At 32.5% G+C, this 19,533-nt stretch overlaps 2 protein-coding genes across 2 annotated transcripts; one reads left to right on the forward strand and one right to left on the reverse strand.

The window, feature by feature from the left end:
• Positions 1-9,769: 9,769 nt before the first annotated feature.
• Positions 9,770-17,399, forward strand: LOC115712933 (uncharacterized). The gene is made up of 14 exons (XM_030641362.2): positions 9,770-10,230; positions 11,050-11,126; positions 11,703-11,861; positions 11,948-12,161; positions 12,951-13,037; positions 13,119-13,258; positions 14,449-14,529; positions 14,614-14,678; positions 14,830-15,002; positions 15,208-15,338; positions 15,441-15,528; positions 15,805-16,018; positions 16,156-16,253; positions 16,421-17,399. The coding sequence occupies exons 1-14, from the start codon at positions 10,063-10,065 to the stop codon at positions 16,940-16,942; spliced, it is 2,217 nt and encodes a 738-aa protein (XP_030497222.2). The 5' UTR covers positions 9,770-10,062; the 3' UTR covers positions 16,943-17,399.
• A 1,221-nt stretch (positions 17,400-18,620) lies between these two features.
• LOC115713605 (uncharacterized) lies at positions 18,621-19,118 on the reverse strand. The gene has a single exon (XM_030642095.2). The coding sequence runs from the start codon at positions 19,116-19,118 to the stop codon at positions 18,621-18,623; it is 498 nt and encodes a 165-aa protein (XP_030497955.1).
• Positions 19,119-19,533: the final 415 nt, after the last annotated feature.

Genomic DNA, 19,533 nt, shown 5'->3' on the forward strand with positions numbered 1-19,533 from the left:
CTTGTATTGGATGTATTGTTATACATTAGAATGGACAGATATTCACATAGAAAAAATATCATAAACTTACCGTCTGTAATATCTTTCTAAGTGGATATCACTTAATTGATCTTAGATCAATGATCTCAATCCTAAGATGGTTAGGTTCTGGTTCAATTATACTATTTATGTTCTTTGACTTGTTCGTTAAAGTTGACCAATTGATTCTTCCCAATACTTACATCTTGGGAACATGGTAGTTGAGTGAGAGCGCTAATAACTCTATGAAAATAGAGTTATTTTTATCTTTTTGGGTATTAAATTAGTTTTGTTCTCAAGTATTTTTAGTTTATTTTAGTGACTTTTATTTGGTTTTACTACATTTACATAAATATTAGTTTTAGTATTTATAAATTAGTTTTGGTCAATTTTTGTAATATTTTATTAATTTTATTTAGTTTCCTATTTTAAAAATATTATTCTCAATATTATTTATTTTTGTAAGAGCTTAATTGGATATTTTGGACTAGTTATCAAAATTAAAAAAAAATTATATGAAAAATGTTTCATAAAAGTCAATGTACTTATTAAAGCCCACTACTTTGTGTATAATGGTTATAGATTCATAAAGGCCCAAAATTATCATTTTTATTGGGCAAATGCTTTTTTAATTGAAAAAGACAAAAAAAAAAAAAAATAAATAAAGGCATGTATTATATATGAGAGAAAATTGAACTGAACATGATTCTTTGTTTTACTTTTGTAATTGGGCCTAGGTGAAAATGGTTGCAAAGACAATTGTCATATATGATAAAAATACATATATGTGATGAAGAAAAAAAAGGGAGAAGCGTGGAGACTTGAAGATTGAAGCAGGCGGCTGCTACTCCTCCTAACGTTTACAGTGAAGAAAATGAAGAAAAAGAAACAGAAGAAAAAAAAGGGAGAGAGAGAGAGTTTTATTTAGAGTTTTAATTTAGCATTTTTATTTAAAAATTGGCAAAAATTAAGAGGAAGAAGAAGAGAAATTTGGAAGAGGAACTTGGAGTATAGCTCCAAATGAGTTTTTATTTCTATCTCTTTTTTTTAAAAAAACTTTGTAATTTTTGCACAATCCATCATGAGTTAATTTACTTTTTGCTAGAATTATTTTATTGACTTGAATTGTGATTTGATATTTTATTGCTATGTTTTAGTGAATTGGTTTTGTTCATTCAATGGTGTTTATTGTGCAATTGCTTACTTTTGCTTGATCACCATTAGTAGGTACTAGCTAATCTTAATTTTGGAAAAAATAGGATTAGTGGAATTTCTTGAATGATGCATGAATATCACTTTGGAAAAATGTGGTTTGTAAATGGCATAGGAATATGTTATTTACCTTGTATGACTTGAAGGAATTGTGCTTAAATTGGTATTCTTAAAATTAATTGGCATATGAATATGTTAATTAATTAGAGAATCAAGCCATAAATACTTTAGAAAAAGGATTATGATATTTTAAACTCCTAGTTGACATCATCAATTTACAACAAACTCATTTGCACAATTATATTAACTTTGCATTTTTAGGTCAATTTAATATTTCTAGCTTGTTTTTTTTTCTCATAGTTTGTGTTTATTAATTTTTACATATTTTCAACACTTTATTTTATTCTTGTTTAAATCAATTTGTGAGTAATTAGTTTTATAAATTAATTTCAAATTTTCAATCCCTGTGGAGACGATACTCGATTAATCACTTTATTACTTGTTACGATTGCGTGCACTTGCGTATGCAATTTTTCACAACAAGCGCTAATCATATATGCGAAATCTATAGTTTCTATAAATACATAGAAGTAAAACGATGATTTCCTTCGAGCTTGGCTAAACAAGATTAAATGGTAGAGTACTCATTTCAGGAATTATATTAGTTTACTGAAATATCATTTACAAGGAGCTAAGTGTTTTAAAGATAAAAATACATTGAAGGGTAGAACGATAAATTTGTCCCTACTCGATATAGATCATCTATAGAGGATCATTGATTATTTAGATTGAAACAATGGCTAATTAATAGCATATATATATATTTGGAATATATAAAGCATTCTATATAATCAAGAGTGCAATTCCAAATCTATAGTGGAGTCAGGAGGAATTAATAAGATAGAAAATTTACTTGGTAAATTCTAAAACTACTTATTGGAAGCTTGATTATATAGGTCCATGGTCCCCGCACTAGTTGAGATAATATTAGCTTGTAGACTCAGTTTATTAGTTTTAATTAATCAATTAGAATCCTAAATTAAACTATGTCTTATTTATGATTTTCACTAAGCGAGAGCTTAATTGAGAAGGAAATAAGATTTAGGGTTTATTTATTAATTAAGAGACTTTGTAAGGTCTAATTAATACATAAGTCAAATGACAATTTTATTTGATAATTAATTATAATTATTAAATAAATAGATTTGACATTTATAGGATTGAAATTAAAATATGACATTTATGAAATAAAAGATAATTTGTTAAATAAAATGACAAAATTGAAATATGTGAGGTCGACATAGATGGCCGGCCACTGAAGGGGATTTTAAGCCATTCTTTTATCCTTTTTAATTCTATATAATTTAAATCCTAACCATAAATGAAATACTATATAAAGAATAAGATGGCTCTCATTATCATAACCTACATCAGACTATTCTGTCAAATAATTGAGAAACAAAGAGCCTTTCTAGAAATTTGAATTCTTCTTCTCTTCTTCCCTCTTGAAATTGTGCCCTATAGTGAAAGAGTAGATGCCCACTAATATCAAGTCAATACTAAATCATAATGTAGAAGATTGCGAAAAATTCCATTACTAAAGGAGATCCATGTTTAGATTTTGGCATACTCTACGACAGAAAGAAACAAGGGTTAGAGATCTGAACGGAAGGAACCATAATATTCCGCTGCCCCAATGTAAGATTTTCTACAACTTTATATGTATTTATTTTATTATTTTAGAAAATTCATATTTAGAGTGTTAGATTATAAAATATAATCAAACATACATATTAGTAAATCTAGATTTTAAAATTCATATTTAGGGTTTTCTACAATTTTTTTTATGTAAAATAATTACATAGAATAAATTACATAAAATTTCTATCCCTCAAATTAGCTTACATTATTTTTTAAAAATAATAACAACAAAACCTACACCCAATTATACTATATATTCCTCACCTCTCATACATTCACAATAAAATTACCATCCATTCACATATATATATATATTTGTATATATATATATCACACACACATATATAAATGCATAAAATCCACACAACAATTAATGTATACACATTCATAGAATTGCTCTGATATCAATTATTGATTTTATGGCACTAAATCAGGTACGTAGCGGAAGAGTTTCATATTATCTTATTATCATTGTACCACACCCCAAAGGATCTCCATATCTTCCCACATTAAATTAAAATAAAAAAATAGTAAGTTTAGAATATAGACCTCTTGAAGCTTATCAGGGTATTCTCGAAACTTCTCGTATGTTGTATCCCTTAATCTAGGTTTCACCACACACAAAGAATAGTGTGGGATATTAGGATAAAGTGTATAGCTTTGTTCTTATTGATTTCTCAACACATGAGCAAGAACACTTTGAGAGAGAAAACTGTTTTCTTTTTCTCTCTTAATTTCAAAAATTATAGTGTAAAGTGATGTTCTGATTTCTTCAATCAGACTTCTATTTATAGTAGTTAAATCCCATTAATTAAATCATATTTATTTTTTTAAAAAAAATAAATATCTATAACCAAATTCGGTTACTGATATTTATGAGGAAATCTCTCAACTACTTGAAAAAATATTTCAACAATCTTGAAATATCTATGACCACTTTTCAAATTAGATTTTGACTTAATTAAATTAATTAAATAATTAATTAATCCAAAAGAAAACTTCATAGGGACAGGATATGCTAGGCACCTAACCTTGTTGTTTAGGACAAGAATGGTGTCCTTTGTCCTGATAACTTTATTCTTGACAAATCTTGTCTTAACAATTTTTATCTTTTTCTTTATTTAATTAATTTGAAAAAATTATTTATTTATTACAAAAATAAATAATTACTATTTTGCCAATTCAAAATAGATTTTTCCGAACATCATTATACTACTTTTTATCCCTATTCTTGATAGTGTTTCAAGGTGGTGATTCATAGACAATGGACCTATAATTCTAAGCTCCAATAAACTATTATTTATTGAGTCTCATCAACTAAATAACTCTTGTTTATTAATTCCATGATTACTCCACTAAAAATATAGAATTCTGTAACGTCCTCGCTTCAAGCCTCCATTGGGCCCTTACACCCATGGAATGAATGGCTCTGATACCATTTGTAACGTCCTCGCTTCAAGCCTCCATTGGGCCCTTACACCCATGGAATGAATGGCTCTTATACACGAGTGCGTCACTCTGGCTGCTTCATGGACTGATGACTGACCCTAAAGACCAACACGAGTGTTTTCAGCGTGCTTTGTCCTCACTCACACGCATCCTGGGAAAACTTCCCAGGAGGTCACCCATCCTTGAAATTGCTCCAGGCCAAGCACGCTTAACTGTGGAGTTCTTTCGAGATGGGCTACCGAAAAACAAGATGCACCTTGTTGACATAGGTAGTACCAATCAATCCATTTAAGCTCTCTTCAACTGTGCAGTCCCATACCTACACAGTCTCAGAATCATCCTACTTGACCTTCCCCAGGCGATGTGGGATTGCACAGCTCACCCGGTATTTCCCCTTACGGATCACGGGACTACTGACTGTCACAATCACCCCCCCTTACGGGGTCCGACGTCCTCGTCGACCACACTTCCGGCTGGGCCAAGGCTCTGATACCATTTGTAACGTCCTCGCTTCAAGCCTCCATTGGGCCCTTACACCCATGGAATGAATGGCTCTTATACACGAGTGCGTCACTCTGGCTGCTTCATGGACTGATGACTGACCCTAAAGACCAACACGAGTGTTTTCAGCGTGCTTTGTCCTCACTCACACGCATCCTGGGAAAACTTCCCAGGAGGTCACCCATCCTTGAAATTGCTCCAGGCCAAGCACGCTTAACTGTGGAGTTCTTTCGAGATGGGCTACCGAAAAACAAGATGCACCTTGTTGACATAGGTAGTACCAATCAATCCATTTAAGCTCTCTTCAACTGTGCAGTCCCATACCTACACAGTCTCAGAATCATCCTACTTGACCTTCCCCAGGCGATGTGGGATTGCACAGCTTACCCGGTATTTCCCCTTACGGATCACGGGACTACTGACTGTCACAAATTCAACTCTTAGTAATTATAGAATTATATTTAATGAGTTATACTGCAGTGTCCATTGATATAATCAATTATAGTGATTAGTGCTTCATGTGTTGGTTCATAATTAGTTTTGGTCAATTTACCGTTTTGCCTTTTTAATTACTTCTTTATTTTTTAGTACCATTAATTCACTAGTGGAAGTATAATTTAGATCCAATCTAAATTTGTGCACAACATTCCAGTTCTAGAATTAACACTTAAAGGGAACCAACATTCAGTCCGTTAGGAAAGTTAGGATGCCATAATTTTAAATCATGTTCCTAGACATCCATATTATTAGATTTCCAAAACAGAAGTTGTAAAAATTATCTTCTTTTAGAAACTTTAACGAGTGAATCAAAAAAACTAATAACATGAACATGAGTTCATGATAGCTCAGGATTTAAGTCGATCTACTATTGATCATTGTTATGATATGAATTAGGTCTTTATGATAAACGACGTGTTAATAAAGATAAATCTATTCATATCGGCCATTGTCATATATAATCTCTATTATATAAAACACATTCCCTTTGATGTCACACTACAACCGTAATTTGAACCACTATTAATTGCACTAAAGAACGGGCATCAGTGAACCGTACTAGCAACCGTTAATTAAAGATTCCATAACTTTAATATGTTGCTGACTATTTTATTCATAGCTAAGTGATCTTAGTTCTTTGTACAACTACAAGCCATAATCTCATATATAAATAAGTAATTTTTTGATATTTAATATAAATTATTCAATAATAATATTAATAACTTAATATTCATACTGTTGGAGTATATTTTACCATAACCTAGACTTACTAACAAGTATGTTTTTAACATCCTAAACATGAAATTCTAAAATGATATAAAATAAACACATAAAAGGTATGAAAAACCTTACATTGGTTGCATTAGAATTAAATGACTCATTTTGCTCAGATCTCTAACCCTTGTATCTTTTCTGTAGCAGAGTATCACCAAGATTTGAGCCCGACACTCCTTCTGTTGTTTGGATTCTTCACAGTCTTACACACTATGATTGATGACTAACTTGCTATGGGTGGGCATGCACTCAATCACTAGGGCTCAAATTTGATAGTGAAGAAGACTATAGGATTTCATATTAGAAGAAGAGAAAGGAAGAAGAAGAGGTCTCAAACTCTCTAGTTGTCAGATTGAATGAAACTAGGTCAAGAGTTATTAGAAACATTAGTTGGATAATGAGACCATTCTTTTCCTTTTATACTAATTCACATAGGGTTATGATTGATTTATATGGAATAAAAAATGATAAAAATAGAGCAAAAATAGGCTCTAGTGGCCGACCATGAAGTGGACCCAACACTAGTTAGATTTTTGCCATTTTTATTAACCATTTATCTATTTTTCACAAATACCACTTTTTGCACTTTCAAATTTCAATCCTATAAATGTCAAAACTATTTATTTAATAATTAAAATAATTATCAAATAAAATTGTCATTTATATTGTATATTAATTAGACTCCATGAAGTCTCTTAATTAATAAATAAACCCTAAAATCCTATTTCTTCACAATCAAGTCATAACTTAGTGAAAATTCATAAACAAGATAAAGTCTAATTTTAGAATTACAATTGATTAATTAAAATCAATTAACTGAGTCTTACAAGCAGTTTGTCTCAACTAGTAAGGGGACCATGATCCTATATAACCGAGCTTCCAATAAGTAGGTCTAGAATTTACCAAGTAAATTCTCTAACTTATTAATTCATCCTTGCACCACTATAGATTTAGAATTGCACTCTCAATTATATAGAACGCTCTAAATGTTCCACGATATAGATACGCTATGAGATTATCCATTTGTTATTATCCCAATAATCAATGATCCTCTATAGATGATTTACATTAAATAGGGATTAATTTACCGTTACACCCTTCAGTGTATTTTATCTTTAAAACACGTAGCTAACTATAAATGATATTCTAGTGAACTAATATAATCACTGAAATGAGTACTCAACCATTTATCTCTATTAAACCAAGCTCGAAGGAATCATCATTTGACTTCTATATCCGAATAGAAGCTATAGATTTCGTATCTATGATTAGCGCTCCCACTCAATTGAACTATCATGTCCTTAACCTATATGTCACGAGAAGAACCATTTGGTCGACTTTAACGAACAGATTTAAGAACACAAATAATGCAACTGAACTAGAACCTAACCATCTCAGGATTGAGATCATTTGATTTAGGATCAACTAGGTGATATTGAATTGAATAGATATTACAGTAAGTTTATCATATCTAGTTCAAGTTCAATATCGGTCCCTTCCAATGCATACTCCATGCATCCAACCCAAGCTTACTTTAACCAATGCTCTGGAAAGGACATAACACTTATCCAAGGTGCAAGTAAACTACATTGTAGATTATCCTATCAGTTAAACCTGGTGTACTGATAAATCATAGGAATATATTTAATCACATAATCTTGATTACTTTCCATTGTGGTGACGACACAATAAATAAGAATATCAATGTGATAAGGATTTGGATGAATTTATAAATCAAATAAACATATAAATGATCGCATGAACCAAATGACATACTAAATAAGTAATGAGAATAAATCTGTTTCTTTATTGATAATTGAATAGAAAAGATTACATTGAAATATAGTTTTATTTAGGGTACAAAGTCCAACACATACACACATCAAAATGTTCAACTCTTTATTTAATAATAAAAATATATTTACAGGCTTTCAGGGCATAAACCCTAACATCCAAGGCCATTATTGTTTAACCCTATTACTCCCAGGGTACATGATGTAAGTTTGGTGAGTAATTCCATTTCACAATAGAGAATACGAGATGCAGAAAGCTACATCACTCATTTTTGGCTATGGATGTGGATGTTATTTTGTCGATTTTATTGTTTATGGGGGTAACGTGTGATCACTGGTGTTGGCATTTCGAGAGGAATGTGGTGTAATGTTAAGAATGGCTACACCCTTGCGTGGTCACTTAAATTTGAGCAGGGTGTGGCTGATTCTTAGGGGATGGTGGAGTGATGGAATGGTTTGTGGAATATCACCATCTCACCAAGAGTGAAGGTGTTTATTTGACAGTTGTTTCACTCGAAGTTAACAATGACTTCTCAGTTTGCTGAAATATTTATGAACCATTGAGCTGCTTCAAGTGTTGTGAGGAAACAAAAACTACTGAACATGCTCTGTTTTTCTATTCTCAGTTAACACCAGTGTGGTCTCGATTGAGTGTTTGGTCTCTTCTACGACATTATTATTTTAGTCTAGTTCTAGAGCTACTGAGGGTCTTGTTTGAAGAGTTGGACAGTGATGTATTGGAAGTTTTTGTCATGGTCTTGTGGTAGATTTGGTTCGATCGTAAACAATGTTGTTTGGTGGTGCTCATCGAGATTGGAGGTGATTCCGGAGTTGGCACATAAAGGGTTGTGTGAGTTTAAGGAGCATCGCCAGACTGATTCTTTTCCAGTGGCTTTGGGGTTGGTGAGATATGGAAAGTGGTGTTGTCTGGTAGGGGAGAAAAGCTTCTTGTTGTGTACTGATGCTTAAGTTGTTCCTGGCAGGAGTTTTATCAGGATGAGGGGTGTGATTCGTGATGAAAAGGGGGTTGTGTGGTCATGCTGGCAGTTGGTGCGACAGGTGAGTTCCAAGTCTTTGTGGTCGAGTTATTGGCTTTGCAGATGGGTCTTCTATTATCTTAAAGACTCGGGTTTGCTATCTCAACGGTTGAGTGTGATTTTGCTATAGTGGTTGGCTAGGTTTATAGTCCCCAATGTTTTTCAACACATTATTTATGATGTAATTTCTTTATTAACAACTATCGGTGATGATTCTTGTAGTAGGGCTGAGCATCGATCGGTTTGGTCGGTTTTTTTTTTATATAAAAATCCAAAATTCAGTTTTCGGTCTAGATTGGTGCAATTCGAAAACTGACCGACTAATCCAGAACCTATCTTAAAACTGACCGTTTTGAACCTCGGTTTGGTCGGTTTAAACTGCCTAAACCGAACTTTTTTTTTTTTTTTAAAAAAATGATCCAATTTATTCTATAAATACATTCTTCTATATTTTACAACCACAAACATATAAATTAATTATTTAAAAACTAATTATTTTATTCTTTTAACTTTAATATTAATGAAAAAATAATATATTATTTTTATATATTATTAGTAACTATAATACATGCAAAAAAAAACTTAATAAATTAATATATATATGTATAACGTTCGGTTTCAATTTTTTCGGTCGGTTTATTACAAAAAAAAAAAAAGAAAAACCGACTGTTCAATGACGATTTTAACCATTAGGGGTTTTTTCGGTTTTTTTTTAATTTTATGCTCTCCCCTATCTTGTAGTGAGCTAACATTTTTTAAGTTCTGTTGATCTTCTTTAATGAAAGCTTTTCATTATAAGAAAGAAAAAAATAAAAACCAACTCTAAAGAAGGGCGCGTGGGCAAATGGAATATGTTGTTGTGAAAAACTAATTATCTCTCTTTAAGCGAAAAAAAAAAGTAAATAATAAAAAATAATTAGTTCTTCTCGTCTCCTGGATTTAGTGCTTTCTGATTTTCGTATGTCCCGAAAAGCAAGGCAGCAGTGGACAAAAACGTCGGCTCCGGTGCCTCAAATTCCCAGCGATCGGGTCCTCGGATCCACCTAACTCTTTACCTTCGGAGAGAAAGAGAAGCAGAGATGTGGGTGTTCTACCTGATCTCCCTGCCGTTGACGGTGGGGATGGTAATTTTGACGCTTAAATACTTCCATGGACCTGAGGTACCTCGCTATGTTCTTCTCACCGTCGGATACACCTGGTTTTGCTCTCTTTCCATCATCATCCTTGTCCCTGCCGATATCTGGACCGTATGTTTCCCATGTCTTCATTATTTATATTTTCATTTTTCCTGATCTTCATTGTTTGATAAATTAGGTCGCCCATTCTTGAGTCATCATAACCCTAATTTAGGTTCGACATTGTAGAATTTATGATTATGGACATAATTTTATTGATCTTTTTTATTTTTTAACGGCAGAGGTGATTCAGATGAATGATAGTTTTGATTTGATTGCTTGTTTGTAGCTTTGGATTTCTTTTTCTAGTTGTTAACATCTCATCGCCGCAGAGCTCAATTGCTCATTTTGTCTGAATTTTGGGGCAATGCAATGTGATAGGTTTAGTTATATATATACAAGTTCAATATTACGCATACGTCTGTATATATACCGTGTGCACTTCTTAATTAAGCTGCTTTTCTGTCCAATAAAACTGGGAAGTTTATTGTAGTTTCAGAGTATGCCCGCAGTAAGCATTACGGATTTACTTTTACTCTTTATTACTTTGTGGCAAGTGTTTCTCTTTTGGATCTTTGACAGGAAACATTTTGGGGCAGCTTTAGATTTTCCTGTATTGATTTTCATTTTATCCTGTTGTTTTGACGTAACAATAGCTATAGGCTATAGCTGATATTTCATATTTTTGAAAGCTATCACTTCAGTTCTCTAATTGTGTCGAGGTGATTTGCTTACTTTCATTATTCACAAAGTGCAGTGCAATTGAAGAAATTTCACTTCTTTTAAAGCATATTTAAATTGGATGTAATGGTTGATTGAAGCATGCGTTCTCTAAGGATTAATTTGCTTTACTTGTATTTCTTATTTTTTTCTTTTAAAAAATGTATACAGACAATACACGAGATCAAGAATGGAGGCATTTCTTTCTTTTGGAGCTGGTCATATTGGAGCACGTTTTTATTAACTTGGTACGCTTCCAAACTATAACTCTTCTATCTTCCAACCCGCTTTGTACATATAAGTTGCAAAGCTTTAAATGGATACTACATGCTCTAGTATTTTTAATCACATTTCAATCAAGTCATCGTCGGATACATATGCTCTATAGTTGGCATTACCTGTCATATATATGTATATATAGTTATATACATTTATGAACTCATTTTTCTAGGAAAATAAACGTCCAATTTAATAGAATTTATAATATTAGATTTGAGAAGATATTCCATTTTTTTTTATAGAATTCTAGGAAGGCATTTTCTATTGAAATGCCTTGATTTATATATTTTTTCAGGATTTTGATTTAAAAGTTATTAACTTTCATGTGCATATTGTTTATGGTGGCTATGGTGGAGTTTATTCTCTCAAATGTTAGGTGGTATATTATTACTATGATCTATGTCTGGTTAGTTTCACATTCTGCTTAAGATATCGTTTCTCTTTGTGGTTCATCTTTGGCTGCTTATGTAGGTGCGCAGCGCAGATGACCTTTTGTAATATGTGTAAATTTCCTCATAAAATTGAGTTATGCTATGTCTAAGCAGGGCTGTGGTGCCCCTTATTCAGGGTTTTGAAGATGCTGGAGATTTCACTATGAAGGAGAGATTGAAGACTAGTGTTCATGTTAATCTAGTCTTCTACCTGATTGTTGGATTGATTGGTCTTTTTGGACTTATTCTTCTCATTATGATGCACAAGAATTGGTTTGTATCTCACTTTTGTAAAGTTGATATACCATATTTTAGCACTTGGAGCTATTCTTCTTATGCTTATCAATATGTGTAAACAGGAAAGGAAGTGTTCTGGGTTTTGCAATGGCCTGCTCAAATACTTTTGGACTGGTTACTGGTGCTTTTCTCCTTGGCTTTGGTTTGAGTGAAATTCCCAGGAACATTTGGAGAAATGCAGATTGGACAACCCGCCAGAAAGTCCTTTCCCATAAAATTGCTAAAATGGCCGTGAAGCTTGATGATGCTCATCAAGATCTTTCAAACGCTATTGTGGTACTTCTCTTTTTGTTTCTTTAAATTATTATATTATTATTTAAAAATAATGCAAACAATTCCTGTTTTTGTTTAAAGAAAAAAGAAAAATCTAGACCTGTTGGGTTTGTTGTACCTTTTCTTTTTGCTATGATTATCTGCAATCAGATATTCATTTGAGGTGATACTTGATAGTTGCTGGATGCTTGAGACCAGTGATGGGTCATGGGTCATAATGTAATGTGAACATTTGAATTTGAACTTTGGAACAGTTTTGTATTGATACTTCAGTTTTTTTGTCTTCATAGAAAATAGAGATTTTTCACAATGTATTAGAGATATTTAAAATAATCTTTTGCAACTCTGGTAAATTGACAGTGGAAAAGACTACGTTTTATGGGTTCTGTTTCTCAGTCTTTTGAGTGAAAGATCCAGTTTGTAGTATCGGTATTGTGAGGACAGAAATAAAATAAATACACATATTTGTAAAATAGAGTTTTCAGAGTGAACACATATGAAATGGGAGAGTTCAAGTCATTAACATTGAGAAACTAAGAGAAAGGATCAAGTAAGTTTAGGACACTGAGATCATCATTTATTTGTCCATTATTCAACAGGATTCAGTCCCTAGAATAAGTGATACTAAGTAGATGTTATATATATATATTTTTTGAGAACAATCTTTGATCTATTATTTGAAATATTTATTCTATCAAGGATGTAATAGCTTGTGAAAGTTCATGTTGTATGGCTGTAACTGTATGTGGTATAGCTGATTTTATGAAATCTTAATGATCTCTTCCTTAATAGGTTGCTCAAGCAACATCCACTCAGATGTCGAAGCGTGATCCTTTGAGGCCCTACATGGATGTTATTGATAAAATGTTATCTCAAATGGTATGTATTTATTTTTTTATACTTCAATTTCTTTGTTGGATAAAGGTTCTCTTTAAACATGTTGAATGATATATTCCTCAGTTCAGGGAAGACCCATCCTTTAAACCACAAGGCGGTCGATTAGGAGAAAATGATATGGACTATGACACTGATGAGAAGTCCATGGCGACATTAAGGCGTCATCTTCGGGGAGCTCGAGAAGAGTATTACCGATACAAAAGGTTAGCTGATCTGGTCTCTTAGTCAAACATCTCTACTTACAGTGTTCAGAAATTGCATGCATTCCTTAGTGATTTCTTGTTCAACCTCATGTCCACTTTATCAAGGATATATCTTTTATGGCTAATTAGCTAATTAGGCAACTTCTGATATTTTGTTTGTCCTTTGGAAAATTGCTTTGACTCCATTGTAACACAACCTCTTTCCTTCATTTCTATTGGTTGGGAAAGATCTCAGCCTGTCTTGACTCTTGACTGAATGTATGGATTTTTACTAAGAAGTTCTGCATAAAGAAAGAGATGGTTATTTATCTTTAGTATCTGTTTCAGAAATTTTCTAATATTTATTATACAATTTGAGTATATGTTGTAGTTATTCTTTCTTTACTTAATTTCTTTATGCACTGACCGTTTTTTTTTTTTTGGTTTTAAAAAGAAGATTAATTTATAAAAGAACCTTTTAATTTTGCCTTTGTTTTTTTTAAACCTTCATATTTGATCTTGTGCATGAAAACGATTCTTTAGTCATTTATATACAGGCAATGGTTAGCTTTATTATTTATATATAGGAAAATCATTTGGTAGGGGCATATCGTTTGGCACCACCTGTAGGAGTGTCTCTGTAATTAACTCCTAAAAAAATTATAGTCCAAACATTTTTTATTTTACGGTGTGCAGTTTAGTTATTTAGGACCTCTCACAAGTTTAAGGAAGTTTTCATAAAATGTTGAATAATTTAAATTGCCAAATATAGAATTTAAGATAATGCGTTCTATGCGCATAAAACATACTTTAAAACAACTTGTTTTCGTGTTTTTGGCACATGGATATGTAACAATCCAACTTTTTTTAAAAAAATATGACAATGTATATTGTAGTTATTTGAAACTTCCCACAAAGTTTTAGAAAATTTCAAATAATTTATAGTGCCCAAAATATGTGAAAGGTTGCATTGAATTCCTATTTTATACATTCGTGAAATAAGTTGTTTTAAGCTGGTTTTCAACAATGTAAATTATTTGGAATATCTTGAAAATTGGTGTAATGTCCCAAATAACTACAATGTACCGCAACATTTTAAAAAAAATTAATTACAAATTCTCCAATTGCCAAAAAAGAGGGTGGGGGCAAAAGGCACGACACACGCCCCTACTGTAGAAATAATATTAATGTATACTTATATCTATTTTCAGTGAGTATATGACCTATGTCATGGAGGCCCTTGAACTGGAAGATACTATAAAGAACTACGAAAGGCGAAGTTCTACTGGATGGTGTGCCTCTACTACGCATCCTTGTTCTCTTACGGTCTATATGTTGTTTTCTCTATTTTTATATGTTCTTGTATGTTTGTTCAGGAAATATATTTCAAGCTTCAGGCCTACTCGGAGTGGAAAGTTAGGCTCATTTATTGATACTATGGGTAAATTAATTAGTGAACTAGCTTTTGATTGATTCTTCCATCTTTTTTTTGGCCACAACTTTATTCAGTATCTCAATTATATGTGAATTATTGAATGTCGGTCACTTTATCCTGAAGTTCTGAAATTCAATTGTTATTTTTTTTTTTGTAGAATTTCTTTGGCGCTGCATACTAAGCAAACAATTTAAGAAAGTCTTGGCTATTATGCTTGGTATCATGTCAGCTGCTATTCTTTTAGCAGAGGCAACCCTACTTCCAAAATTTAATTTATCTCTTTTCTCGATTATTATAAATTCTGTTCAGGGACAAGAAGTTCTTGTTCAGGTATGCTTTTATTTCTGTGCTACTTATAAGATCTGCGTACTCTTATATTTGCACTCTTATAAAATAGAGCACTTATTTGTTGTATTTTGCTCATAAATTGAAATTATCTTGCTTTTTCTTAGGTTTGATACATATATTTTTTTAAAAAGGTCTGTTTCTTTGCTCTTCCACATCCATTAACTAATTACTTTTGTTCTTTTTTCAGGTATTTGCTTTTATTCCTCTGATGTACATGTGCATTTGCACATATTATTCCTTGTTCAAAATTGGCATGTTTACATTTTACTCTCTAACACCAAGACAAACAAGTTCGGTCAACTTGCTTATGATATGCTCGTAAGTTTGCTCATTACACTATTCTAATGACATGAAGCTAGGCTAACTCATTTTATATTACGCAGTATTCACTTCTTGTTTTTTTTCTTTTTCTTTTGCTAGTATGGTTGCTCGGTATGCTCCTCCAGTTTCGTACAACTTTCTAAATCTTATTCGCCTTGATAAAATGAGGGTAACTATATTTGAGAAGGTAATTCTTTTACTTTCCGGACAATTTATAATTATTGTTTTTCGTGAACTAAAAATAAATTATCATGGATGTGCTCTCATAAACTACGGGATCCTTTTTTCTAATTAATATAAGATTTCTGAAGGGATGGATTTTAGGGTAACAACTTCAATTTTGGCCATTCAATTGATTGAATTATATGTACAAATACAATAGTCTTTTTTTTTTTTTTACCAACTGTGGAATATTTTTCTCCTTGGTTATAATTTATAATCTACTTTTGTTTACGTACTGCAGCGAATGGGAAATATTGATGAAGCTGTTCCTTTCTTTGGGAGTGAGTTTAACAGAATCTATCCACTTATTATGGTTATATACACGCTTTTGGTTGCTAGCAATTTCTTTGACCGTGTAAAAAACTTTTTTGGGAGCTGGAAGAGATTTAGATTTCAGACCGAGGCAGATGATATGGATGGCTTTGATCCTTCTGGAGTAATTATCCTGCAGAAAGGTATATCTAACGTTAACTTTTACAATTTATTATGTATTAGTGTATGACAATTCCAGTTAGAGACTGTATTGTTGTGAATATAAGAATCGATAATCTTAATTTTAATGCTTCAACTAAAGTCATTCAAAATTTCTCAGAAAGATCTTGGCTTGAACAAGGCAGTGCAGTTGGTGAGCATGTTATCCCATTGGCAAGGAATTTCAACAATGATGTTGAGATTGGCAGCAATAGCACGGTATGTAATTTGTCAGTCTCTTATTTTGTTTTTTGATCTTACGCATACATACGTTCCAACCTTGATTGTAATTTTTTTCCCCTTCCTCTTTAATTTATCTTCACAAAAAAGTGGTGAAGATTCAATGAGATAGTTACTTTTTCTTACTTGAAAGTAAAATGTTTTAGGAAAATACCTCCGTTGAAATGAAAACATCAACCAGTCTAATCAATGATGGTGCAAAAGGAAGTGCATCAAAACATCTGAAAGAGGAAACCCGTAAATATGGCTCCAACAGAGAAGCCATGAGCAACAAGTACTCAGCTATGAGAGAGCAAAACAAACAAGTCTCAGCTAATTCAAAGAAGCCAGTAGAGCAGCAGAGTATTGCATCTGCCAAGGTCTCGTTGCTTGATGCTGACAAACCTCACCCTAATAACCAAACTGGAGTTTCATCTTCAGGTCTGGCCTTAAAGTGGGAATCTATGAAATCTGGTTTTCAAAATTTCAAAGCAAACTTAGGATCCAAAAAGTTCCAACCATTGCGCCAAATTCAAGATACTAATCTCATCTCTCATGTTTCCTCTTCCGAGTCTCTTGATGAAATATTTCAGAGACTGAAACAGCCATCAGTGTCAGATCATAGGAGTTACAGTGATGAGGATGACGAAGATGAGATTGAAATTAAGAATTCTGGCTCTTCTAGATGATATTCAACATCGGAGGTAAGTTTGTCACTGTTACAAGTCAGAATTTAAGTCTTAGAATGTACAGGTCCTGAGTGAGGACTTATACCGTGTTCTTGTAGGCCCTCGGGCTCTGAATATTATACAAGTGTTGGGAGGGTATCCAATTGTGTAACTACGCAGGTTTGGAACCAGCTAATAATTAGTTTTCTCAGAAACAATACTTTGACAGGAAAAAGTAGGAATATTCTGATGTGTAATATAGGTGGAAAAGTTTAGAAAGAACAAAAAAAAAAAAACCCTCTTTAGTTGGGGAATTTTGTAATTGATTTATAGAGCAGAAGCATATTTTGGTAATTTGATTCTCTTCCCCGGCTGGAAACTCAAGAACTGTAAACATGTGACCACAATGGCAATTATTTTGTATTACACCAAATTCATGTAACGTTTTTTGAGGATTGAGTTTACTTTTCTATAACAATTATAGTGTGTCCATAAAAAGAGGCAACTCAGGGGTTGTCAACTGACGTGCTTTTCATAGAAGTGTACATCTATATATATATATATATACACATAATAAACCAGGTGGTGGTGACTGGTGAGTGCAGTTAAACACATTCAAGGCATCTTAAATTTATTAATCTACTATACTAATGACCTCTGAATATTGTTACACCTAACTTTTCAAGATTCAGAAACTATTACTGTTTTTGCCTTGTTTATACTTTATACAATAAAATCATGGACCAATTTTCCGTTCGTTATTATTATTATTATCCTCGGTAGAAGGGCATTGTTCAATTTATTTTGTTGCTTTAGTTTTGACGATTTCTCTTATAGTTATCAATGAAAGGCACTTGGGCTTTTGATTACAATCGTTTTCCTTAAAAAAATTTATTATTTTGTCTAACTCCACAAGGTTTCCAGCCTATATTACGTCTTCCACTTAGAATTTGGAATTTCTAAAAGATAATGTTGTTGTCGAATTGGAACAAATTCTAAATTGACTACTTCGAAGGTATGGTCATTATCTTCGTTTTTCTTAAATTATTCAAAAATTAAAAATAAGCATTTTATAGACCAAAATCTTAGGCACACAGAAAATAAAACTAGAAATATCAAATCAAGTTTCCAATTTTATCCAAGGATTCAAAGATGACTGAAAGTCTAATCACATTTTCGAGTCATTTTAAGTGTACAATGATGATAGTAACCCAACAGTTAAATTTTTATGCAAGCAACCCAACAATAAAACTTTGTTTTCATTAGAAAGAACGAAATAAATTTGTTACGTGTCGAAGGGTCACACGACTCTTTCCTTTTCCATTTTCCAAGTCAACTGCATGGATGAGCCTAATTTTTCCTACCAATTAGGTTAAATTTATTGTTGAAATTTCAACAACTTATACATGCCCTCTAAATTCTCATATTAACTTTCTATATGTATTGCCTTTTTTATTAAAATTTTAAATTAAAAAAAAAAGTAAACTTGACGTCATAATTTATAATATTCTTATTTTGCCGTCTACTTGAGCTTTAAATTTCCATAAACCAATCCAGAAAAGAAACCAACATAAAATCTCCGTTCAAAATTGACTTAATTTTTTCTTCTGGTTCAGCAAATATACAGGAAGTAATTAACTTTAATTACAACATGAAAATTGAAATAAAGAAAGTATAAAAAAATATATTATTTTTTATATTAAAATCTAAAACTTTCTCTAAAATTCCTAGCCTCCTTGTTCTTCTTCCCCGTATTTCCAAGCAATTTAGACCAAAACCCACTTTTCTTTTTTCCATTTTTACCCTCAGCATGAAAACCATGATGATCATCCAAACCACCTGCACTGCTCCTCTTCGGAATAAACGCAATCGACCTACTCTTCTTCAGTCCACCACCGCCGCCGCCGACGCTGAAAAATAAAGCAATCGACCCCATCATCTCCGACGCATTCCGGTGGTGTTTTCCCCCACGCGCCGGTGACGCGCCGCGGGATGAATAGTGAGACGAAAAAGCAGTAGAAGAAGAAGAGAAGAAAGAATATCCAGCGGCCGAGGCGGGACCAAACGACGTCGTTCTTCTATTGAAGGAATCTGAGAGTTGAGAGAGTCTCTCTCTTAGACAATCCGAACAAACCCCTGGCGTCAGCTTCGTCGTTGGGTGCCTCTTGCATCCTCGCTCCGATTCAGACCAACCCATTATTTATATATATATATATATGTATTTGTAAAGATTACTGTGATTGATGAGTTTTTGTACAAGTGAAAGGGTTTCTTTTATTTGGTCTTAAATGGTTAGATTTTGATGTGAGAAAATTGGGTCATATTTTATTTATAGAGAAAGAGAGAGAGAAGTTGAGGTGAGGGGTTGGGTGTGGAAGGTAGTTATATAGTGTGGCCACCGAACGTGGTTCCACGAAACTTCTCTTTTTAAGGGACCTGTCAGACTCACTCATTCTAACGTCACCGACATTTGTACTGTTTCTATTTAATCACAGACACTAATAATTAAATTAACAACTTCTTAAAATTATCCAAATATGTAATCACATATATCATATGGAATTCTAGTTCATATTTATAAAAAGCTTGAACTCATTTTAGATTCACTACTA

This window comes from Cannabis sativa, chromosome 4 (genome assembly GCF_029168945.1).
Source record: "Cannabis sativa cultivar Pink pepper isolate KNU-18-1 chromosome 4, ASM2916894v1, whole genome shotgun sequence".
NCBI lineage: Eukaryota > Viridiplantae > Streptophyta > Magnoliopsida > Rosales > Cannabaceae > Cannabis > Cannabis sativa.